The sequence below is a fragment of the Meles meles genome, chromosome 6, assembly GCF_922984935.1.
Source record: "Meles meles chromosome 6, mMelMel3.1 paternal haplotype, whole genome shotgun sequence".
In the NCBI taxonomy this organism is placed as follows: Eukaryota; Metazoa; Chordata; class Mammalia; order Carnivora; family Mustelidae; genus Meles; species Meles meles.
In genome coordinates this window covers 140,472,729-140,497,549 of record NC_060071.1, presented here as the reverse complement: position 1 = coordinate 140,497,549, position 24,821 = coordinate 140,472,729, and the positions used below count along the sequence as shown (strand labels likewise).

The following is a 24,821-nucleotide window of genomic DNA, read 5'->3' as shown; positions in this document are numbered from 1 at the left end:
CAGCCCTTTCTCTTCCTGGGTGCCAGTGCGGATTGAGGACACTGGTGAGTGGTGTCCTCCCCCAACATCCGCTAGCGGGGGGCTTGTCCTCGAGTGCCTGGTGACAGTTGGCCTCCTCCTGACTTTCCCACGACTTCAAGTCCCTCTCAGTCCTGGCTTTGGTTCTGTTGTGTGTAAAATGGGGGGACCCCTTTGCAGTGGAGGACCCAAGTTATCAGGTCTCCCCCCTACCCCCACTGTGGGAGAGAGGAGGAATGGAGGCCAGCCGTCCAGCCAGAGCCTGTGGCTTTTTGAGCTTCTGGTCCACGTGCACGGAACTGGCCCATGCTCTAACGAGGGTTAGATGGGAGGAGGCAGCGAAGGGTTGGTGACATTGATGGGCGGCTCACCACGTGCCAGGTGTCACTCACTCCTCATGTCATAAGTTACCACCGTCATGCCCAGTTACAGATGGGGAAACAGGCACAGAGCGCCGCCCTTGGCTCTAGGAGGCATACAGCAGGTGAAGGTGTCCTTGTTAGGATTAACTGGCTACTCTCGGGACTTGAGTCCAAGGTCACAGACCCTGAAGGTGCAGAAAGAAAGAGGAGAGAGAGAGAAGGGCCTCCTGCCTTCCTGGGGCGGGCCCTGTGCTGGAGGCGGAGGGGCTGGGCGGGTGCGGGACTGGGGCTCCTGGACCGGGTGTGGGAAGCCCGGGCAGCTGGGAGCGCTTCCCAGGGAGTAGGCTGGCCGGTGCTGGCGCCTTTGTTGGCTTCGTTCGTTTTTTGCCTGCAGGGGCCTGAATGATCTGAGCTGCCGGTAAAACACTTGTCGGGCCAATGCTGTAATCACACTGCCAGGGACACTTGAAATTACATCCACATTGGGGAAGCTAATTTGAAAGAGCGTTTTCCTTCCTAATTATATGCAATCAGCCAGTGTTATCGGGGGTTCTTTTTTCCCCTCAGCCTGGAGGCCATCTGTTTTTCTCTTCCTGCCTCTCCTTCCAGCATGGAGCGGGCCACCTCCCCGGGAGAGGGACCCCCAGCCCTTGGCTGCCTGGAGGCCCCCGGGAAAGCTTTCCGTGATGACTGATGGGGCACAAGGGAGAGGGGAGGTGGGCGTGAGGCAGGGCTGGGGCTGCGGGGTGGGTGGTGGCACTCGCTGTCAAGTCTGAGCACAGGCCGGTAAGAGAAGGTGATGGAGTATGATGCTGTGGTTTGGACACTGTGGAAGCCAGGATTCTTACGGGTGCAAGTGCCAGAAGACCCAGTTCAGATGAGTTTAAGCAAAAAGAATTTCTGGGACCCAGTTACCAAATGGTATAAGAATAGCCCCTCAGGGCCCCAAGACATGCCCCCTGCCCCTGCCTCTCCCCGCACTGTGATCTTTCCTCAGTTCTTCAGCTGCTCGAAACTCTTTCCTGCCTCAGGACCTTTGCACATGATGCAGTTCCTGCTTCCTTGCAGGCTTTTTCTACCCTCATCACACCACTGGTCTCTTGGCCTTTAGATCTCAGCACAGACCTACCTTTTCTGCCTCAGCCCCTTGAATGTTCTTCTCAGAGCATGTCACGTGTTGTTACATTTTATTTCACTTGTTTGCATGTTCACCCTCCCCTTTATGCTCTGAGTTCCTTTATGACAGGAATCCTCTCAGTTCTCTTTACTCTTGTGTCCCCAGTAGTGAAACTGTCCCGGGCACATAGTAGGTGCTCAGGAAATATGCACAAAACAAGTGAATGAATAAAAGAATACTTTGGATAGAAAGATAGTTTTTGTGAAAGCAAGTCACGGGGAGGAATTTAGTTTAAGAAAACCCCTGGCAACTTGAAAAAAAAAAGCCCCCTCTATCTGCCCCCTGCTAACTGGATTCATTCCTCTCTGTCTTGGGTTCTTATGCTGGCGGTGAGGGTCATTCCTGGAGAGCTGTCCAGCAGTAAAGCGTCTGAGTCAGGGAAGTGACTTGGATATCTCTCAGGGCGGGGTGTCTGCCCTTTGCCTGCGCTCAGGCTTCTCCCTTCTGAGGAATCAGAGCCTTCTCTTTTTGGCATTTTCACTTCTGCCCAAGGCCCGGCCTCTTGGCTTTAGGTCGCTGCTGCTGTGACACCCCTGTGGCGGTGTCTATGGGATTTCTCATGATGCTCGGGGCCTGTTGCTGTGGCTCGCAGCTGCAGAGCCCGGGAGGACGGGAGCCCGAGCAAAGAAGGAGGTGGGGGTGTGTGCCTGTCACCCTGAGCAGGCTCTGGGCCCCCTGAGGCCGGGCTGGCTTGTGTTTTCACAGTGCCTTTGATTTCCTGGACTCCAGCGACCTGGCCAGCTGTTCTCTCTTGTTGGTGGATTTGGAACCTTCTTAGGATATGAGCCCCACCATGTCCCCCACATACCAGTCTCCTCGCCCTGATGGCGGGCATTTGGCCTCTGCGGTCACGGGCCAGTCCCCCCGCTGCCTGCTGCCAGGAGCCTGCAGCTTCCCCTGCTACTGGGCTGAACCCTGCTTCCGTGGTCCTGCTTGGAAGGTGTGGATTCCAAGTGACATCGTAGTCCGAGAAGCTGTCAGCCCTGTGCAGGAGGGAGAAACAGGTGATCTGGGGCCTGGCTGGTCCCCGCTCCACATGGTCTCAGGGCCCCTAGAAATGCCTTCTGGCTCTTTCCCCACAGGCCTCCCCCAGCCGCCCCGGGGTCAAGTGTGAAGGAGGGATGTCAGCCCAGGATCGGGGCGGTCGGCTGGGTGGGGGGCCGAGGGGCAGTTGTGTCCAGCCCAGTTGCTCCTCCGGAAATCCCAGCAGCCTCACCCCACAGACCCGGCGGACCCACGCCCCCCGCCCCAGGTCACGGACCGAGCCCTGTCTTTGCCAACAGGTGCCGCTTTAGACTGTGGTTCCGCTGTGGCTTACTTGGTTTGAGTTTGGGGGCAGGTTTCTTTGTTTACAGATACAGATAACAGTTTTTCCAGTTTTACTGAGATGTAACTGAAAAATAAAATTACATTGAGAGCGTGATGGCGTGAAGACTTGATGTGTCTCTGATCCGTGGGGTGACCGTCACGGTGGAGTTAGCGGACATGGCCGGTTCTCCCTGTATTCGCTGTTTCTGCTGGCGGCGGGAACAGCCCCACTCTCCGTGGACTTGGTCATGCGACACAGCCTTGTCCACTGTGGTCACTGTGTGACACATTAGATCCTCGGACATTACTCCTCTTGGGACTGAAAGTTTGTCCCTTTCACCAGCCTCCCCCCATTTCCTCCTGCCCCTCCCCCCAGCCCCCGGTGACCACCATTTGACTCTCGGTTCCCACAAGCTTGACTTTTTTCCTGTTAGATTCCACAGGCAGGTGACACCGAGCAGGGTTGGTCTTGCTCCGTCCAGCTTCTATTTGGACGAGTTTCTCTGTGAATTTCCTCACTTGAAGAAACAGGACCATCACACCCCCTAATGCAGCCTTTGAAATGACACCCCCTCTGACCCCCGTCTCCTCCCTTGCCCTCTCTCCCTGGTGAGTGGGGGTGAGGGGGCCCAGGAATGACTGATGTTGCCAATCATTTTTTCGGGTTGTGCCGGGGCTCTGGAATCTTCCTTAAATTGAAGGGTCCCGGGAGTGCCCGATGAAGGCGCTGCCTGTTTCTGGAATTGGGTGTTCGGTGCATCCGGAAAGGTGGGGAGCCCCGGACCTGTACTTGGGGGCCAGCAGGCCCCTGGGGTCTTGTGCTGGGCTGAGGCCGCAAATACCCCTCTTTGGGGAGTGTCTGTCACTGCTCGAGTCACTTGGCAGGCTCTGGGGGACTGGGCCTTCGGTGGAGCCATTGGCCTTGGAGTGAGCGGTGGGGAGGCCCGACTGGGCTGGGCATCTCTCGTGGGCCTTACAGTGGACCCAAGGGTCAGGAAGATTACACTCCCTGCCCCCCACCCCAGCTTAGGGCCAAGGTTTCTGGGTCTGGGGCCACAGGTCTCCACGGCCCAGACCCAGGACGCCTCTTCCCGTCAGGGGTCCCCATGTGGGTGTTTGCTTCTGCCCTTTGGCGTCTTTCGAGGATTCCCGAGGGGACTGAGCTCTGGCCTCCTCCTTGGTGACTGGGGAGGCTCGGGCCGAACCTCCTGATTTGTCCCTGGCCCACCTGTGGACACTTCAGGGGGACACTTCCCGAGACTCGTGGGTTGGCAGGGCTGTAAGTGTGTTTGTGTTGGGGGAGACGGACTAACACCCCCCACCCCCGCCGGTGTCTTCTGGGGTGGTGCTCCCTCACCCAGCGGAGGGTCTTTGCGGATGTGCGTGAGGGCCTGGAGGGAGGAGAGCATCCCGGACACGGGGGCGGGGGGGGCGGCGTGACGACGCTGGTCCTTACAAGAGGGAGGCAGGAAGGTCTGAAGGAGATGGGACGGCGAAGCAGAGGTCGAAGTCCTGGGGCCCCAGCAAGCCAAGGGGTGCAGGCGGCCTCAGCAGCTGGCCAGAGCGAAGGCGTGCTTTCTCCCGAGAGCCTCCAGAAGGAAAACTCAGCCCTGCCGATGCAGTTGAGGTTCCTGACCCCCGGAGCCGTGAGAGCAGACACTCGTGTCCGGCACAGGGGCCGTGTCTGTGCTGATCCGTTACAACAGCAATAGGAAATGAGGACAGTGCTCCTCCGCACTGCTTTTCTCTCCGGGCTGGTCTCCGGGAGGGACCAGGTCATGGTCAGAGCCAGGCTTCAACTCCCTACCCTTTGTCACGTGCCGCTGGATAAGGCCGTTACTTGACTGACCTCTTGGACCAGGGACACTGCCACCATCCTGTAAACAGCCCTGGGGTTGGGGACATTTTTAAATAAGGTGCTTTATGGTTTAAGTTTTCTGAGATCGGGGGTGGGGAGAACCTCACCTCCCCTTTGATGGGGTGGAGGGGGCTGGGGAAGCCCCGTGCCCGGAAGCCCTGGCTTGGACAGCCTCCCTCCTGGTCACCCTCCAGGCTCAGCTCAGCCAGCAATCTTTAGTAGCCTTCCCACAACCCCTGCTGCCCCCACCAAATGTTTGCTCTATTCAGGGGGGGCCCCGTGGCCACCAGCATCTCTAGGCAGGGCTTGTGGCGTGGGGGACCCCTCTGTTCCCAGGCCAGACCAGGGCTGAAAAGAGAAAGCCCAGCAAATGTTTGACGGCAGGCAGTGCTATGGGGAGCTCTATAGTGGCCCAGCAGCGGTCTGCCCCCTCCCCCAAACTTCAGGGCTTCAAAGAACCCTCTCATGGTCTTGGAATCCAGCCGTTGGCCGGAAGGGAGCTTTCAAGCCAAGGGAGTGTTAGCAGCAGGATCTGGGTGGGTAGAGACGTTTAAGCTCCCCTGGAACGCAGCCCTTAAGTGTCACCCTCCCTGGTGCAGGCCCAGGACACACGTTTGTGCGGCTATTTTAAGGGTGTGTGGTCCCTGGAGGATAGGTGATAAAAAACATTCCGACCTCCTTGGGCAGGCTTCTCGCTCCCCCAGTGGCTCCCAAGGAGGAAAATGTCAGCGCTGGAATGCCTGTCTCTCCTCCTGCTGTAGCTTAGCACTGTGTTGGTTAGGTTGGTTTTCAACTGACTGTGCTTTCTTGGGAATGAGAAACTGCTGTGAAGAGAACTGGGTAGCCCCGGGGCAGGCAAGGCTGACAATGGGGGGGAGGGAGGTTTGCTGGAACCAGCCCTTCCTGCAGCCCCTGGGGTCTCCTAGCAACACCCCCAACCCCGCCCCAGCCATTTACGGCCCACCCTGATTAGGAGCAAGAAAATTAACAGCACCTGCAAGGAGGTAGTAAAGGACTTGCGAGGAATTTCGGAGAGTTATTAATTTCAGAAAGTGGGAGTGTGTCAAGTGCCGTTGAAGCAATCTCAGTATTTGTTTTCAGATGAAAAGTTGCGGTGATTTCCAGTCTGAAAAGGTGACACTTTGGATGTGGCAGGACACTCCCTGGGGTAATTTCCAGCCCACCTCTGTCTCAGTTTCCCTACCCTGAAAGTCGAGAGGTGGAGGTTTTAAACATACCTTGGCCCCTGGTAGCCCTGGCCGCTCTCCTTTCCTCCAGGAGATGCTGGGGAGGTGAGTCACCAGCCCTGCCTGTCGCCCACCTCCTGGGTTCACCAGGGAAAGTCCCTTTCAGGGACCCCTGGGGCTTGTTCTGGGTCGGAAGGAATACGCTGACTCACGCTCCTGCGTCTGCACTGTGTGGAACCTGTGAGCCGCCCGCCTTCTCCAGGTGGGGCACCTGGTCTGGGGGAAGGTCTTCAGTGATGAGAGTTGGTGACTGTCCACTCAGGGGAACCTCCCCCCCCCCCCGAAAGACGAATGGCCATATGGCAGCTACCAGTTTATCTGGTTCTGTCCTGGAGCTATCCAAACAACTCAAATGTTTGTACTGCCTTTAAAATTCTGTTTGTATGTTGCCTTTATATTGGGCCATTTCAGTTTCTGGCATTGTGAGTAAAAAAGAGGGAAATCCCAAGTGTGAAACCGTCAGTAGGTCAAGTGGGCTTCCGAGGCTGCAGACGGACAGGGATGGCTCAGGGTGGGAGCCCCCTGGTGCTGGGAGACTGCGGCGTTCATCCAGGAAGAGGCCCACAGAGCCGCTGTCAGGTTCAGGGGTCCACAGTGGGCATGGGGTGCTGAGCCTCCCATCCCCTGGCCTCGGGAGCCCAGGGTCCAAAACCCGGCAAGAGCAGTGTTCAGTGTCAGACGGCTGTGGGGCCACAGAACCATCCTTTCTGCTCTGGGGAAGGGGCTGGGGAACAGCCTTCAGCGGGCATGATGTCCAAGCTGTTCGTGATGCTTGAGCAGGAGTTTGCCAGGGGAGGAAGGGCATGGCAGGCAGAGAGAGAATCGTTTGTGCGAAGGCACAGAGGTGGGTCGGGCCCAGGTGTTTTTAGAAAATGAGGTCCCTTCTGGGAGGGCTTCCTGAGAGGAGGGGCTGGTGCCACCTTCCCCCCCAACTCCTTTATGCTGTGCCCCCACGTGCCATGGGCCAGGGGTTGTGCTCAGAATTTGGGGGTGTAGACAGAGGCCACTGGCCCTGTTTCTTGGAGCGGCATTTATCAGACAGGCAAGGCTGCAAAATCAAACAAGTCCCGGAGGTTTGTGGCAACAGATTGATTTATAGCTTGTTCCTATTCGGGTGGCTCAGGCCTGGTCTCTGCACCCTGGCGTTTGTCCGCCTTGGTGCTGTGAACAGTTTAGGTCAGAGAGTTCTTTGTTTCTGGGGGTTGTGCCTCGTAGGGCCTCCACCCTGGGACGCCTGGAGCACTTCCCTGATACGTGAAGATGTCTGCAGGTGTTGCTAACTGTGCCCTGGAAGCAAAAAGTGCCCCATTTGAGAACTCCCACAAGCCGAAGGGCCTCTTAACGGGTGTCCTTCTGGTTCCCAGCCTGGCTTTGTGGCCACCCTGCCCAGTTTCTTTTCAGGAGTGGGTCTGGGCCAGCTCTGGGGGCCATCTGTGTCCTCATGCTCCCACGGCGGTGGCTGATGTCCTGGAGGACTGGCTGCAGAGCTGGACGCTGGCAGTTGAGAGCCTGAACTTGGAAATGACCTGGATCACTCTATGCACATTTCATTGGCCAAAGCAAGCTGTGGGGCCTTGCTGAACCTGGGGGGGGTGGGGTGGTGGTGTGTGTGTGCGGGGGCAGGGGAATGCCCAGCAGAGCTTCCAGGATTGGGGGTCACTGTTATTGTCGTCCACCACAGCACTCTTAGCCTAGTTGGGGGCGGCGACACGGAGCCAGGCGGCCTCTCTGTGCTCAGTGCGGGGGCTCGGGGGCTCTGAGGAGGCTGGGAGCCAAGGAAGGTTCCTGGGGAGCTGGCCTCGAGTGCGAGTTAGGCGGTGACCTTGGGGTGGCAGTCGGGGCCGCGGGCAGTGTGTCCATCCGCACACATCGGGGAGGGAGGAGGCCCAGCTTCGGGAAGCCCTCTCAGGGCCTGACCCTCTGCAGAGCGGGAAGGGGCAGGAGGCAGGAGGTGGGGAGGCTGCCTTCGGGCCTCTTGGGTGCTAAAGACCATTATTATTCTGGCCTCCCGAAGTCGGCCAGTTACCAAACCGTGCTACAAATGGCTTGGACGAGCGCACGCCTGGCTTTCCACTTGCATAATGACACACTTCCCGTCTCGAAGTGGTTTTCAGCTCTGGTGCAGGTGCAGCTCCTTCCCCCCCCCCCCCTCGGTGGGAGGGAGCCTGCGCTTCCGGGTTGATTCCCTCTGCTGTGAGTCTCCCTTGGCAGCTGGGTTAGCCTGCAGGCCCGCTTTCTGGGCGGCCTGCCCCCTGTGGCCAGCCCTCAGCTGTGCCTGGGCAGGAGGCAAGTGACCATGGTCTTGCAGATTGCAGGAAAGCGGTTCTTTTTTTTTTTTTTAAATATTTTATTTATTTGACAGAAATCACAAGTAGGCAGAGAGGCAGGCAGAGAGAGAGGAGGAAGCAGGCTCCCCGCGGAGCAGAGAGCCCGATGTGGGGCTCGATCCCAGGACCCTGGGATCATGACCTGATCTGAAGGCAGAGGCTTTAACCCACTGAGCCACCCAGGCGCCCAGGAAAGCGGTTCTTGATGGGCCCGCGAGCCTCCCGTTTTGGACGAGCTTCTTTAATGGCCGCCCTGCTCTCTCCAAGGGCCAGCTGCCACCCGACTCTCCTCTCCCTGGTGGTCAGAGGAGACCTCTGGGTCTGAGCCTCACCCTCTCCCCCTTGGTTTACTTGTCTGCAGGCCTCAGTTCTGACACCTGCCCTGGAAGGTGGACTGGAAGGGTCACGCCCATTCATCAGATGGGGAAGCTGAGACCCAGGCCTGGGCCTGCTGCTGGTTTCCACTGGGCCCTGCTCTGTGGTGAGGCAGGCCTACCTCTTGTTGGGGGTCGTTCTCCCAGAAGGTCCCGTGTTGGCCCTCCTGATACCACCCGCAATGGCCTCCCTGTGGCATGGGCTCGTGGACACATCTCCCTCGGATGCTCGGCCTCCCTGACTTCGGGGACCTCCTGCTCCTGCTTTTGATTCTCTTCATTTGACTCCTTTGTCGTCTCCTGTCCTCCGGCGCTGGGCCGTCTCCAGGAAGTGGTAGCCGCTGTCACTTACAGAGCACCTGCTGTCGTCAGCGGGACAGTGGTCGGTGATGGAAATTCAGTGTAAACTGGCTTCAGCCAATTCCACAACTGCGGGGCCGGAGAGGACAGGCTCCGGGCCGGCTGGATGGAGTGCTCGAGCTCTGACAAGACGGTGCTGGCTTTTTCTCCTGCTGTGGCCTCCTCCTTGTCAGTCTGGCCACAGAGAGGCCACGGAGCGCTAACACTCTTGGCCATGCTCTTTGTGCTGTGAACAGCCACCCAGGACCTCGGGCCTCCTGCCCATCCTGCATCCAAGTGAGGTGCTAGGCCACATGTCACCCCAGGAGAGGGTACAGCCCTTTAGTTGTTGGCATGCCCATCGTGTGGGATGGAGGAGGGCCAGTTCTGGAAGGCAGGAAGGCAGTACAGAGCAAAGTAACAGAAGCCCACATTCCTAGCGTGGGCCCCAACAGCCCTGTGGGGCGGGTGCCAGGATTCTCCTCACTTGACAGATGGGGAAACCGAGGCATGAGGTACAGTGGGTCTGGTTCCAGGGTCTCCTCTTAGGGACACACCGGCCTCTTCCACTTTCACCTGTCTCCCCGATCGTATTTTCCTAGCCCTGAACTGTCTGCTCAGTTCTCTTTTTCTGATCCCCTCCTGGTACGACCACAGGCCAGAACACAGAAGAGTTCGGCCACCGCCGCGTGGTGTGTGCGCCATCCTCTGCTGGTGCTGGCCTGGGCCTCGGCCTGCTATGCCCATCATCTGGTCGTCCTGTCCCCAGGACCTGGAAGGGCTGCCCCTGGGTGAGCGCGCGCGCCCCCCCCCCCCCCCCCCCCCCCCCCCCCCCCCCGCCATCTGGTCCTCCTCCTCCTCACGCCCAGGCTACACCTTGTTCCCAGACCTGGCTGCTCCGAGTGGCCCCTGGGGGCTTGGCAAAGCCCCGAATCCCTCCCAGGCTCCCGCTCAGAGTCCACAGGACCAGACCTTGAGCTGGGGTTTTGGACAAGTTCCAGTGGGGGTTCTTAGCTGTCCACCCTGGTATTTGGGATCTGCCGGTGCACAGGGTAAGGGCTAGGCTGTGCTGTGACATTCTGGGCCTCTGGGGCTTCTGGCCCCTTTTCACTGCCCCTGCCCAGCCCTTTCTGTGGATCTTGCCCACCCCCCCAACATCCCCAGGCACCTTTGCGGAAGGGGATGCTATTCCTGTTGTTCCTCTTTGACCTCTCCTCCCAAGTGTCTGTCTGTAGTTTCCCTCCATTGATATGGCCAATGCCACCTCCTCCCTGAAGCTGTCTCTGATTGCTCCCCCACCCGCCGTGAAAGGGTAGTTTCCTTAAATGAGCATTTTAAAATCCTGAGGGCTGTGCTCTCCTTTGACTTCTGGCGACGAGGAGTCCTTTTACAAGATAGATCTTCCCTTCATGGCAATCCAGCTTTTGGGAAAACAGGTTTATAATTAGGAGCCGTGGGCATAGTTCTCTGTCCAGAACTTATTAATCAGTATTTATCGAGAAAACAACAGTTTCAGAGTCTGTACAAGTTTTCTCCAGGTGCAGGGTTTAAATAAACTTTTTTAATTCTTTAACTTTAATTTTTATTGCTACTTTTTCTACCATTTGGGATGTGGTTTCTATGCTTATTGTAGAAAACTAGAAAATACAAGGAAATGTAAAGGAAAAAAGCCACCCATGTCTTTCCTGCTGCGGCCACAGCGGACAGGCGGTGCACGCCCTGCCGGTCTGCATGCCAGACAGCCGAATAGTTAAGTGTGCTCAGAATCGGGACCAAACGCTCCCGGCAGGGCAGTCTTGAGGTCCCAAAAGGGCATTGTTTCAACTCCTCTTTGAGCAGAACTTGGAAGCTTTTCTAGATAAATCCTGAACGCCTCTACTTCACGTTATTTTAAAAAAATATGCATAGTTTTAAAGATTTTATTTGCTTATTTGACAGAGACACAGAGCTTGAGCACAAGCAGAGGGAGTGGCAGGCAGAGGAAGGAGGAGGAACAGATCCCCACTGAGCAGGGAGTCCCATGCGGGACTTGATCCCAGGACCCCGGGATCGTGACCTGAGTGGAAGGCAGACGCTTAACGGGCTGAGCCCCCCAGGTGATTGATGTTACTGATTGACATTGATTCATGCCTTTATCAGGCATTGACCTTATGCAAGCTCTGGGCATGGAGGCCGCTGGAATTTTACCAATTATTTAAAAGATAATAATAATAAAAAAAACACTCCTAGTGTTTGAGAATGTGTTGTTGGGTGCATGGGCACAACGCTCCAGCATGAGAGCGTACAGTGAAACAGAAGTCTTCTCACCCCACCCCCGCTGCTGCCCTTGCCCTTGATCAGAGGCCACCCACCACCGTTTTCTTTCACTCTTTCTGGTGGTACTTTCAGATTCCTTCTGTGTGCGTGTGCAAGCCCGAGTTCTCGTGCTGGTTGATGTGAGCCCAGGCCATGGCAGGCGGCGCACAGAGCTTTGCACCTCGCGTTTTCACATGGGGGGTTGTGTTAGTGATGAAGCCTTCTGGGCGCGTGGGGGGCTTCCCCATTCTTTTTATTACTGCCCAGTATTTCTCTGACCACGTGTGGTTTGTTAATGGCCCCTCTTGGGGTCTTTAAGTTGCTGCCGGTCTTTTGCTGTCACAGTTAACAGCCTGAAACACTGCACATGTGAGGACGTCTGTGAGGTGGGCTGGCGGGGCTGGGGTTTTCAGGAGGAACTTTTCATCACTTGACAGCCGGTCGTCTGGCTTATCGTCTCCTCCCTCCTCCCCCTTGCTGTCAGAAACCAGTTTCTGGACTTCGGCAATTTCAGGAGCCTGCTGCTTGGGAAGCGAGGGTTGTTGGCCTCTTGGTCCCACAGGAGTTTCAGAGGAAGGAATGAGACCCCGGCAGGTTTACGTTCTCCTATGCTCCGTGGGCTGCAGTGGTGTGCATGGGGTCCCTCCGTTGTGGGGCATGTGGCTTCCTGCCTGCCTCCCTTCCTGCCTCCCCCACTTACACTGAGACCCTAGGGTGCAGAGACCTGGCCGGTCGTCCTCCACGCCTCCCCTGCCAGCCGTGCTGTGCCTGCTGCTTACCACCTGGGCGTGGGGCGGCCCCACAGTGCAGCCGGCACCCACACTTCCTGAGCTCTCCCGGCCTCTGCTTGCTCATCAGAGTAACGGGTCATCACTGCCCCTCCCTGCTGGGGCTGTGGAAGGCGTCAGCAGGCAGCGAGCACCCAGTGTACCTCAGTCGCCCTGACTGATGGTGTCTCCCGTGTGGCCTGCTGTGGGCTGAAAGGGGAGCCCCCCCTTTTCTGCCAGTCGAGCCAGATCCTATTCTTGGAGCTCTGAGCTACAGAGGAGCTGGGCTGGCTCCTGGGACCTTAGTCCCACTTAAGATTTTCCGCCTGCCTGTGCACAAGATGACTTCTTGTTGTTTCTTTTATGTTACAGTTCTCTTGTGTTTTCAGAGTTGGAGTCCTGTTTGTTTTTTAGGACTGGGGCGGGCGAGCTGACTGGGACGGCGTCAGATGAGGGCGGGTTGGAAGTGACCGCAGTCAGCCTCGGAAGGAGATGAGAGCCACACACCAGGATAATTGGGATACCATGAGGATTAACTCAAAGGGAAAACCCAGGGCCTGGCGGCAGCCCAGCACAGGCCCTTTCCGCCTGGTGCAGGTCACGTACGCACGCGCCTGTTGTCCCCTTCGGTGCCACCTGTCCTTCCCGTGGTGTGGCCCCAAGTCTTGTCCTTAGGGACTTCCCAAGGAGCTGTTCCCTCAGCTGTTGGAGATTTTTGTCCTGGATCAGGGCCAAGGGCAAAGTGAGGAGTCCCTCTGAGCCCAGCCTGGCTGCTCCCAGTCACGAGTCAAGTGGCTGTGGACTGGTCACTGTCACTGATGCTTGGGTGGAGAAGGACAGTCTGGGAGTGAGACTGAGGCTCTGAGGGGTTCCCGCTGAGCGTGCCGGGGGCCCAGGGGTGTGCTCTGAGCCCAGTCTCTCCCCTCATGACATCATGGCAGCCAATGGGTGTTGGCCGTCATTTGTTCTGGAACCGCGGAGAAGCTGAGTGATGGTGGGGACCCTGGAAATCATCAGCCACTGGTTTTCAGGTTGGGTTCCTCGGGGCCCGGTGGCCTGTCGAGGTGTCGGGTTGAGGGACGACTGGCTTAGCGTATCCCGCAGCGCCAACCAGTCTGTCCATCTGTCTTGCTGACTCAGGTAGTGGCTTCCCTTCAAGGTTCTGCCGGGTGCCGACTCCCAGGAGGTGCCTGGATGCCAGGCGGGCACTCTCAGTAGGCACACGGTACACACAGCTATTGGTCCTGCCATCGTCCCTGTTCTGATTTCCAGCCTTGCCAGGTCACAGCCTCCTCTGAGCACCCCGACCTTTCTTCCCAGGAAAGTGCACATGGGCATGGCCATATGCCATCGGCATTGCCTGCAGACCCCTGTTTCTGCCCCGGTGCCCTGCCCCCGGAGACAGCCCATCAGGACTCTGGAACGAAGGGCCAAGATGATGGTGGTCCCAGGTTCTCAGGACTGTTCTGGTTCTGGATAGATGGGTCGGGCGAGCGTGTCATGGGTCAGGGGAAGGCTTCCTGGGAGAGCGTCTGTCTGAGCCATATCTGAAAGGCTGGGGTGGAAAGTATGGACCAAGGCTTGGAGAAGTGGCACAGCCCATGTGCCCGGATGCTTGGGGCGGGGGAGATAAAGGCGGGTGAGTTGCAGGGGCCCTTTGTGCATCTGTCGGAGAACTGGACCTTGTCTGGAGTGGGCTGGGGTGGCCATGAGATTGTGGGTGAGAGATGGAGGAGACAGGGTCCCGGCTGGCAGCAACATTGGCGAGACCCGTGGTGGTTGAACCAGGCTCAGAGGACGCATAGGGTGTCAGTAGGGGCTAGAGATGGCTGGTGTTGTGTTAACCAAGCCGAGGAGGGTTGAAGGGTTTTGGGGCCTCCTGCAGCATGGGAGAGCGGATGGACTGAGGCAGACCTGGGAGGCCGGGCCAAGGTGTTAGACCAGATATCAGAGGAAACAGGGAGCCATGGGAGGTGATGGAGGCAAGGAGGGAGGGTCAGACCATTAGTGGTAAATGCGGTGGAGGGGAGCGTCCGGGGGTGGTCCAGGTTGGAGCTGTGCCCCTGAAGGGCTGGCCCTGAGATTGGAGAGGGAGACAGCGGCTGTGAGGAAAACAGGCAAACTTGGGGTCTTTGTAGAACAACAGGCAAGTCCCCCTGGGAGATGACTGTCTCTCTCTCTCTCTGCCAAGAGGTGGTCTTGAGGACTGATGAGGAGCTCACAAACCTTCCCTTTGCTAATGGGTCTGTTCTGGGGACTGTGCTTGAGGGATGCAGCCGTAGGCCGTCCCATCCTCCTGCCTTCAGCTGGCCTTAGTGAATGTTCTGGAAGGATGCTTCCTGCCTGCTTGAGTAACCTGTGTTTTCTTTGTTTCTCTCCACAGGAAGAGAGGGATAGAAGTGGTGCAGGTGAGTACAGACCACGCCCTCGCTATTTTCTCCTGTGGGCGGGCCTTTTGGGGCTCCCCTCTCCGCCTCTCCCACAAGCGTCTGGGTGCTTGGGCCCCTTCCTGAACTTCTCCCTGTGTGGAGTCCCTGTGATTTCTGCCCTGGCAGGACGTGGGTTGTGGTCGGTGGTCTCTGGGGTTTGTGGAGTTGCAGCTGCTTCATTGGTGGACGGAGCTGGCAGGGGGAGAGTGGGGCTGTGGGTAGGGGTGGGGCAGGCAGGGTGCAGGAGCATGGCCATCCAGCGAGCTTCTGGGGTCCCGTTGCCCCCCACGGTTTGTCTGTGTCTGCGCTCCGTCCGCCGAGGGAGTACAAGCCCCCCACCGCCCCCGCCCTGGGTCCCTGCCTTGGCTGCTCGGCCCTCTGGGGGTGAGCCCTCTCCTCTCTCGGACCATTCTTGTACGTGGTATCATCTCTGAGACGACTCTTGCTCCCCTGCCCTTCTCCCCTGCACGCCTAGGTCAGGCGCACCCCCTCCCTGCTGTCAGTCTGATCACATCTGATCTTCCCTGTGGGCCCCTGGCTCCTGGAGAGTGGCCGGAGTCCTCGGGAGCTCCTGACTCCTAGGCTGCCTCCCCCGGGGACAAACTCAGATCAGGGGCTCGTGGGCTGGAGACAGAAGGATGGATGGAGTGTGCGCTCTAACAGCAGCCGCGGGAGCCCTGCTGGAGGGCTGCTGAATGAGTTCTTCCTCTGGCTTCCCTCCTTGGAGCGGGTTGAACTTGTGACCTGGAGACTGAGGTTGGTTTTGGGGGAGGAGGTGGTTTCTGGAAGCCCCTCATGGGCTGTCGATTTTTCATCCATGCTTATTTTGGCTCTGCAGAGTGGCGTGATCTGCACAGAGGGTTTCTGTGGACCTTAATTTCTTAGGCCTTAAAAGAGGGAAAGTCAGAATTCAGGAAGGGGTAAGATGCGTGCTTGCGGGGTTGTTTCTGATTGATGGGTAGTGGCAGCCGGGAGGGTTCCAAATCATCCCTGAGGTTAGCTACAGTGCTTGTCAGAGTTCGCGCAGAAATTTCTGTGGGGGGGCACGTTTTAGAGGAAGTGAATTCATGTGCTCACCAACACGTTACTTAAAAAGGGAAGAAATGTGCCCTTCCCCCAATACCTGATTCCTGTCCTGGAAGACCCCTGACAAACATGGTGGGATGCTCCTCCCCGTGCCTCTCCCCTCTGCCGCAGGAGGAAGGGGAGGGCGGGGGAGGGCAGAGGGGCCCGGAGTTTCAGGATGGGAGGACAACCTGGGGGAATAGCGTGTTTGCTTTCCGTGGCTTCTTGGGAAGATTTAGAATAAAACCTTTAATCCACTTAGTCGGGGGTGGAACCAGAGACTTGGAGCCATTGTTCTAGAATTTACCGGGCAGAGGAAGAGTTGCAAGATCTTCCTCGATGTGTCTGCTGTTCACTTTGGTGACGACTTCAGGGAGGAAGTGGTGGCTGGGGACCAGAGAGAACCCGAAGTGGATGCTTTCCACACCCGTGTCTAAAAATAAAACCCCCGCGATGTATCTCTCTGCACCTCCTCCTGGCGTCCCTCCGTGTTTGGAGAACTCGGAATTTCAAGATGCAGAGAAGGACTCTGCAAAATTTGGAAGCCGAGACTACTTGGCTGGTTTCTTCAGAAGCAGCCAAGCCTCTGTGGGCCAGATGCCCGGGCTGGTGGGCCCCTGGATGCCGGGGATGGGTGCTTGCCACATCCGAGGGGTCTGCGACTGAAGTGGGGGGAGGTGAGCATGCCGTCAGCCGGCGCCCAGGGTTTCTTGTTTTCTTGCGTCCGTTGCCCCAGTGGCCATGTCCCTTTTTGTGAGCCACTCAGTGACAGGAGTAGTGTTTGCATGCCCATTTTAGAGTTGAGGAAATGGAGGTTCAGGATGTCTCTTGGGGAACTCGGCTGGTGGTGGTGGTCTAGGAGTTTGGCTGTGGGCCAGCATGTCTCCCGAGCCCGTGGTTTTTCTGCTAACCGGGGCTCCTAAAACGTTAGTTTTACTAAATGTTCCATTTACCAAATGTTTCCAGGCCTGTTATTACCTGGGCTTTGGGGACTGTTTTTTTTCTTAATATATTATTTGTTTACCTGTAAAGATAGCAAGAGAGGGAACATAAGCAGGGGGGAATGGTAGAGGGAGAAGCAGGCTCCCCGCGGAGCAGGGAGCCTGATGCAGGACTCGATCCCAGGACTCTGGGATCACCACCTGAGCTGAAGGCAGACACTTAACGACTGAGCCACCCAGGCGCCCCTATTTTTTTTTCCCAAGAGTTATTACTTATGTATTTATTTAAAATATTTCGTTTATTTTTTGAGAGTGTGAGAGAGCGCACAAGCTGGAGGATGGCAGAGAGAGAGGGAGAAGCAGGCTCCCCGCTGGGCAGGGAGCCTGACGTGGGGTTCGATCCCGGGACTCCAGTATCATGACCTCAGCCGAAGGCAGATTCTCAACCGACTGAGACACCCAGGCACCTCAAGATTTGTTTATTTTAGACAGAGCCCGTGGTCACAAGAGAGTGGGTGGGTGGCGAGGAGGGGCAGAGGGAGAGAAGCTTCAAGCAGACCTCCTGCTGAGCGCAGCGTCCAAGGCAGGGCTTGATCTCAGGATTCCGAGATCATGACCTGAGCCTAAACCAAAAGTTAGACACTCAGCCAACTGACTCACGCAACCAGGTCCCTTTGGGCTCTGGCTACTATGTATGTACGTCTGTATGTCTGTATTTGTTTATTTTTTAAAAGATTTTATTTATTTATTTGACAGAGAGACAGGGAGATAGGGAACACAAGCAGGGGCAGACGGAAGAGGGAGAAGCAGGCTCCCCGCTGAGCAGGAGGCCAGATGTGGAACTTGAATCTGGGACCCTGGGATCATGACCTGAGCTGAAGGCAGAGGCTTAATGACTGAGCCATCCAGGCACCCCTGGGCTCTGGCTACTATTAAAAAGGATATTGGGGCCCAGGGTCAGGAGCCATGACTGTGAAGTGCTGGTAAGGCCCTGCGGTGTCCTCGGGGGAGGGAAGTTCTCTTGAAGGGGACTGGTGGTGGCACCGCGTGAGTGTTGACCTTGACTATGGATGGTGGTGTGCCGGACACCGACGCCACTGATTTGCCAGAAGCATCCGTGGGTGAGCTCTCCTAGCGAGGGTGAGCGCACATCTCAGAAAGCAAATTGTGCAGCTCCTCAGCTCCTTCACGGGCTCGTGCCCGCGGCCCACGTGCTTGGGAAGGAGCTTGTAAACCCTCCTTCCTTACATCCTTTCCACAGCCCTCCCACCATGTCTGTGGAGCCAGTGTCTGTAGCAGTGACGGTCAGGATCCCCTGGGCTCATCTTTGTGGCTGTGTGACCGTGGGCCAGTGGCCTAACCCCCCGGAGACTCAGTCTCCCCATCTGTAAAATGGGGATAATAGTTGTGCCTGTCCCCGAGGATCACGTGAGGCCTAATTGAGTTAATTTAGGTAAAACAGTGGGCACCGGGAAGCTTGTTCTTTACATTGTCCCCAGCAGATGTGACGCTGGGGCATCAAAGCCACCGAGGCCTCGCGGCTGCTGGTCATCATCATCCCGGGACAGGTGAGGTTTTTCTGTTTCTGGTCTTGCAACAGCATTGCAAGAGGATCTGATTTGGTTGTCCGCTGATGGAACATTAGAGATGATTTTTGATAACAATGACGGTAATTCTTGGCATGTCATTTTAAAGGAATTCAGAGAACTTGCTATGTAAATCTCCTTCCATCTATTTATTTGCTTGAAGAAGTGGTTTCAGCACTTGCATCTGTAAAAAACTGAAAAATGCAATTGACAGTAAGCTCTGCCTTCATCCATGGGTACATGAAATACTCTTAAAAATTCCTGTTCGGGGGTGCCTGGGTGGCTCGGTGGGTTAAGCCTCTGCCTTTGGCTCAGGTCATGGTCTCAGGGTCCTGGGATCGAGCCCCGCATCGGGCTCTCTGCTCAGTGGGGAGCCTGCTTCCTCCTCTCTCTCTGCCTGCCTCTCTGCCTACTTGTGATCTCTGTCTGTCAAATAAATAAATAAAATCTTAAAAAAAAAATTCCTGTTCATCTCTCTTCTGAGATGCATTTCTAATAGGGTTTAATGTTTTATGTTTATTCCTTATACAGTTTGTAGGTTTCTGTCACAGGGATCAATTATGTACTAAGTGTAATTCTAATAATAATTCAGTCCAGAAGAAAATTTCTGACAGCTTGATGGTCACATGAAATTAAAAAATTAAAGCATTTATAGGCTTGTTATTATTATTTCTTTTGCCTCATAGTGAGATAGACTTCTCAGTAAAAAGCCTTTAAACATGAAATACACTGAGGGGTGTGGGTTGGAAATTGGAATTTGAGGAGGCAATAGGAACTTTTCTAAATTTCCAAGGGTTCAGGAAGGAGCGGACGCTGTAACTTGAGGATGGATGACGGTGGGTCTCAAATTCCATTGGATCCATTTAAAAGAGAAACAATAACAGTTTTATTTTGAAATGTTAATATTTATAATATGTTGGAAATTACATCCTCTACAAGTATTTAAACTTACCATGAGAAATTTTCAATGTCAGCTTGCAAATGGACAAATGGATACACAGTTTTAAACATTTATTCTGGAGGCTTCAGAGTGAAGGCCATTGCTTTTGAACGTTACCCCACTGGCTTCTCAGAACTGGGCTCTGAGGCAGGTACCGGCTTGGAGGGGGCAGTGGCCTGGCCCCCAGCCCATCCACAGGCCTCCCTTGGCCTGGGCCGCTCGGACTCCACTGCCTGAGCATCCACGGAGACCCAGAAAGGCCTTGGTGGTGGGCCTGTCTGCAGGCCGACCGGCCTCCCCCAGGCTAGCTCTGTGACGCCAGGTAGATGCTCTGATAAGGAAAACCTGCCGTTCTCTCTGCTTATGCGGCATGAGGAGCCCCAAGTCCAGGGGGGCCAGAGAGTGGAAGTCATGCCTCGTGTTTCATGTCGGGGCTCAGGCAGGAGGACAAAGGGAGAGCTGAGCACGATGTGGGACAAGGTGCCCCCGTCCCCTTCGTCCCGAGGGGCTGCCTGTAGTGATTGATGTTCGCCGGTAGCCATTTGCCTCAGTTTCTTCCTTGGTGTTACTGTAGGGAGGATGCTGGGCCCACACGCCTCTGACTCACCATTTCAGGCCTTTCTTGGCCGCTGAGAGGAGGCCCCTGGTGGCCAGCAGGTGTGGGTTAGGAACACCAGGCTCTCCCTATGGCAGCACTCGGCAGATCTTTCTGGGGGCCTGCTGTGTACCAGGCCCCAGGTGTGGGGGACTCACACGGGTCAAAGCCCGGCGCCTTCTGCTATCGGCCATCTGGAAGAGATTGTTGGGTCAGGAAGGCTTCCCTGAGGAGGCAGGGTGAGCCTGGCTGCTGGCTCTAAGCCTCATCCGCCTGACAGAGCCAGGCCGGGAGGCAGGTTCAAGCCCACGGTCCCGACCAGGGCTTCGCCGGCTCCCAGGCTCCTCCTGCTCCTGCAACACAGAGGTTGCTAGAAACGCCCAAGTGCCAACCACGATCAGGGCACAGCCGTCACTGTCCCTCCACACAGAGAGCCTTTGTTGGGAGCAAACATGTCTTGGCCACTTGGGTCATCTGTGGCCTGGGGGGGGGGTGGGTGTGGGGCACGGGCCTGGGGCTCTGCTGAGGGCCAAGCAGGAAGTTGTCACCTGGGGAGCATTTTCCTCTCTGACCTGATCCATCTGTGGGGAGGCTTGGGAGGGAAGCCGGGAGGTTGTCCGTCCCTGAACCCCACTGCCCCTTGCTAGGGCAGCCCTGAATCCGACGGAAGAAGATGAGGACAGAATAGCACATGCCGTTGCCCGCTGCCTCCGGCCTCCGCATCCTTGGGAAGCTGTTTTGCATCCTTCCCCCTGCCTCTGGGGCTTTCCACCAGGTGTTTGTAGAGCGCAGGGGGAGAAGCAGAGGGCCAGTCGTGGGAGAGGGAGCTGGAGTTGTATTTTAGAAAGCAGAGGAGCAAGCCGGAAGTGTGGGAAGTATAGCTAGCTCCCTGGCGGAGATCACTGTCCCCCTTCCAAATTCCTTGAGAATTCCGACATGGCCAAAGCCCATCTCTGGAGCCGCCGACGTTTCTCAGGGCACCAGGATGGGACTGAGGTTCCCCGGATTGCCGGAGAGCCAAGGACAGGCAGCAGGCCTTCACTCCGGGTTTCTCCAGAATGTCACGTGTTTGGGATGCCCAGTGCCTTATACATGCATTTTCTCTGCTTCTGGGCAAGCCATCTGGGAAAGGAGGTTGGATGAGACTGTCAGGCAGAAAGGGGAAGACGGAGAAAGAGCTGGAAGGATGGCAAGAGCTGGAGACTGTGTGCTGGGCATCTGGGTGGGGGCTGCAATGGGGACTGTCTCCGAGCTCATGGGCGAGCCCTGGGGCGCTCTGAGGCTTGTCTCTTCTGTGCTGGGGGCCCGTGAGGACACAGGAGGGGACAGTTAAAGGGAGGGGGTGGGCAGAGGGTGAGGAAGGCCATGTGGGGAACTTGATGCTTCTTGATACAGGATACACCGGGCCCAGGCGCGGGTGGGGAGTAAGGGACTTGAATGTCATTGCAGGCAGGGAGCACAGGTGAGCAAGGACCCAGAAGGTGGGCAGGAGGGTCTGTTGATGGTGAGGGGTTTGGAAGCTCTGGGGCCTTAGCCCTGAAGGAGTTGGCAAGTGGCCAGATTGGAGAGGGTGGCAGGGCCAGACCTAAAGAGAGCCCATGAGCTATTCACGGGGTGTTGGTTCGGAGGGCATCGAAGGGCTTCTGTGTGGGAGAGGTGTGTGCCGCAGTTAGAGGCCACGGCAGACGATCCCACAGGAGGGCACCAGGGCGACAGATAAGGCTGGACCAGAGTGTGGAGTGCTGGGTCGTCTGGAAGGAGCCTGGGGCGTGGCCTGGGGTGGTAGTGCTGGTGGCCATGCGGGGGCTGGCTGGAATTAGTTCCGTGGTGGAGCTCTGGGGTGGCCGGTGGTAAGGCGGGGGGTGGATGTGGCCGGGGAGTGGGAGGGAGGGGTCACTCTCCCGGTTTCTCACTTATTTTGGCCGTGCAGCGGGGCACTGGGGTGAGGGGGGGGGGGGCTTCGGGAAGGGAAGTGGCCGGGGAGGGAGGGCTGGCTCGCTCGCGCAGGTGCGTTGAATCCAGGCAACGTGAGTCCAGGAGCAAGTGGGCTTCCTCCCTTCAAGCCAGAGGGAGAGCCCGCTGGCCGAGCCGTGAGCTTCTTTCCAGGGCTCACAGGTGCTCAGTTCTCTGTTGGGCTTTGGAAAATGTATTTGTTACTTGGGTAATATTTTCAGTGGTTCAGAAATTATTTTAAAAGGTACACAGTTACAGGTGTCTGATGATTACTCCCCAGCTGGGTCCCCTCTGCCATCATCCTGTCTCGGTGCCCTCCATAGACTTTATTTCCAGGTGATTGGGGCCCCGGAGGGGTGGACCCCTAGCGCTTTGGAGCCAAGTGTCAAGCTGTGGGAATGTGAGCTGCTTTGGTGTTTACTGGGGGCCTGACCTCCTTGCAGCAGAGGAGCCCACGGCAACTATCCAGCCCCCTCCTCGTGGGTGGGGGCTTCTGAAGGCTCTAGAGTGTGGCTCTGACCCTGACCTCTGACAGCAGACCCCCAGCACCTGAGGCAGGGTGGCCGTGGGATTGGGAAATGGACTCTGTGCAGAGCATTTCCGTGGTCACTGGCTTCCATTGTTGGGATGCAGATTGTTTCTGGCTGTGCTTGACCCTCACCCCATGGAGCCCAGGGACCTGGGTTTGAGTTCCCACGAGCCTGTTTCCTGACTGTGTGTGATCCCACTTCCATCGTCTGTAAGACGAGAGGACACTTAACACGTAAGACTGAAGACCCCTGACAAAGCTTAAGGAATGCGGGTTTCTTGTCGCTCATCCTTTGTATGAACAGTGTGGTTTGGGGGGAGGTGGGGTACAGCTCTTTGTGAGACAGTGTTGCTGAGAAAAATACATCACCTGGTGAAGAGAACGTGGTTCGGGGGCACCTGGGTGGCTCTGTCGATTAAGCCTCCGACTCTCCGTTTCGACTCAGGTCCTGGCAACACGGAGTCGGCTTGGGATTCTCCCTCTCCCTCTGCCCCTCACCACCCACTCGTGCTTGCCATCTCTCAAATAAATAAATCTTTTGAGAAAAAATGTGGGGCGCCTGGGTGTCTCCGTGCCTTAAAGCCTCTGCCTTCAGCTTAGGTCATGGTCTCAGGGTCCTGGGATCGAGCCCCACATCGGGCTCTCTGCTTGGCAGGGAACCTGCTTCCTCCTCTCTCTCTGCTTGCCTCTCTGCCTACTTGTGATCTCTGTCTGTCAAATAAATAAATAAAAAATCTTAAAAAAAAAAAACAAAACTGTGGTCTGTTTACCCCACCCCACAGCACCCCATCCAAGTAACACTTTGGGGTTTCTAACTATTGTGGATTTGAGCGAAGTCCTTTTTAATTTATTTTTTATCCATTAATTTTTTTAAAAGTAGGCTCCATGCCCAGTGTGGAGCACAACACGGGGCTTGAACTGACGACCCCGAGACGGAGACCTGAGTTGAGGTCAAGAGTCAGCCGTTCCACTGACTGAGCCACCCAGGCACCCCCCTAATTGCTTTTTAAAGAGAGATTTTGTTTTTTGTTTTTTTTTTATTAACTTTTGAATGTAGGTGTTTGCATTTCCTTTTTTTTTTTCCAAAACATTGAACATTATCTTCATTCGCATTTACTTAGGGTACTATGTGTAACAGTGTTAGACAAATGTGTGTGAATATTTTTTCCAATAATATCACCATGGCGCCGGGGGAGCCTTCTGTCAGTCTGGGTCTGCTCGCCTTGGGTGCTTTTAGGAGCCGTTCAGGCACGATGCCCTCTGGGAGGACAATGTGGGAAAATGCTCAGGAGATGCCGCTTGCAGCCCCCGTCTATGCCGACTGGTTTCCGTTCAGTCAGGTTTATTTTTATTCTTGAGTTTTTAGGCTCGCTGTCGCAAATAGAAACTGTCTCTGGAGTCGGGGCAGTCCTGTGTGGCTTCAGAGGCCTGGGAGCCTCCGTGCTGGGGTGTTCGTTCCCCAGCCTTCAACTCGCTGACTCAACTTGAGCTTGTCCTTAACAAGGAAAGCGCCCCTGCTGGGGAAGCCGGGTGCCTGTGTCCAGGCCCCTCCGGCTTCCTTGTCCTCTCCGCCCTGGTCCCCTCCCGTACTTCCACATACGAACAGAGATGTGGGGGGAGCGTGGGGGAATGGGGAGGGGCGGAAAGGGCAACCCTGAGAGCCAGAAGCAAAGATTCTGCCTTGAAAGTTGCTGCCCGATTCAAGGCCACTGGGAGGTGAGGTCGCCCGGGGTGTTGCTGCTCAAAGTGGGGTCCGCTGGCCGGGGGCACATGGTCCGGAGCTGGTCAGAGTGCCCGGCCCAGAGCTGCTGAAACCACCCACCCCCCGCCCCATGCAGCTGGGTGCAGCATGCCGGCACAGCTGGGGGGATGCCTGTGGGGGGACCGTGACTCACCACCCCGTGGTGAGAGGGGGACTGACGGGAGGACCCCGCGTACACAGCCAGCACCGAGAGGAGCCGCTTCTGCCGTCCGCTCCGCCTCACAGGCCACCAGGAGCCTTGACTCATTGGCTGACAAGCTGACATTTCCCTCCCCGCTGTCGTGTTTTTATTTGTGCTGTTCGACGTGCCCAGGTGTCACCTTGCCTGTGACACCTTCCCTGCTCTCCCAGCAGAACCCCCCTCCCAACCCCTCCGTGCCCAGCTGGAGCTGTGAGTTGAGGGCTCCTTCTGGACCAGAACTTTCTTGACTCTGGGGAACGCAGGGCCTGGCCCCGGTGTGTGCTCTGTCTACTGGGTGATCGGATTAAGGACTTGAGCTGCCCACACAGGACAGGGCAGGTCCCGAGTGTCTGTGTCTGTTAAAAACGAACCACAGATTAAAAAAATTCTTGATTATTCTTTTACTTATTAAGTAATATGTGCTCGTTTTTGAAATCTTGGGAAAGAAAGACAGGCTTAGAAACGAAAGGCCGGGGACATCTGGGTGGTGCAGTCGACTAAGCATCCAACTCTTGGTTTCAGCTCAGGTCGTGACCTCAGGGTCCTGAGATCGAGTCCTGTGGCAGGCTCCACACTCAACGCAGAATCCGATGGAGAATCTTTCTCAATCTCTCTCTCTCTCTCCTGCCCCTCCCCCGCTCATGCTTGCTCTCATAAATATTTATTTATTTTTTTAATCATGTTGTGTTAGTCACCATACAGTACATCATTAGTTTTTGATGGAGTATTGTGTGATTCATTGTTTGTGTATAACACCCAGTGAGTGCT

At 56.3% G+C, this 24,821-nt stretch overlaps 1 protein-coding gene across 6 annotated transcripts in view; it reads left to right on the top strand.

Annotated features, from left to right (window-relative positions):
• Positions 1 to 24,821, top strand: part of ITPK1 (inositol-tetrakisphosphate 1-kinase) — a 166,664-nt gene that overhangs the window by 25,035 nt on the left and 116,808 nt on the right. For all 6 annotated transcript variants that reach the window (XM_046009826.1, XM_046009828.1, XM_046009831.1 and 3 more), the window contains one exon: positions 14,456 to 14,480. In XM_046009826.1, the coding sequence (XP_045865782.1) occupies positions 14,456 to 14,480 (25 nt within the window). The remainder of the gene's footprint in view (positions 1 to 14,455; positions 14,481 to 24,821) is intronic.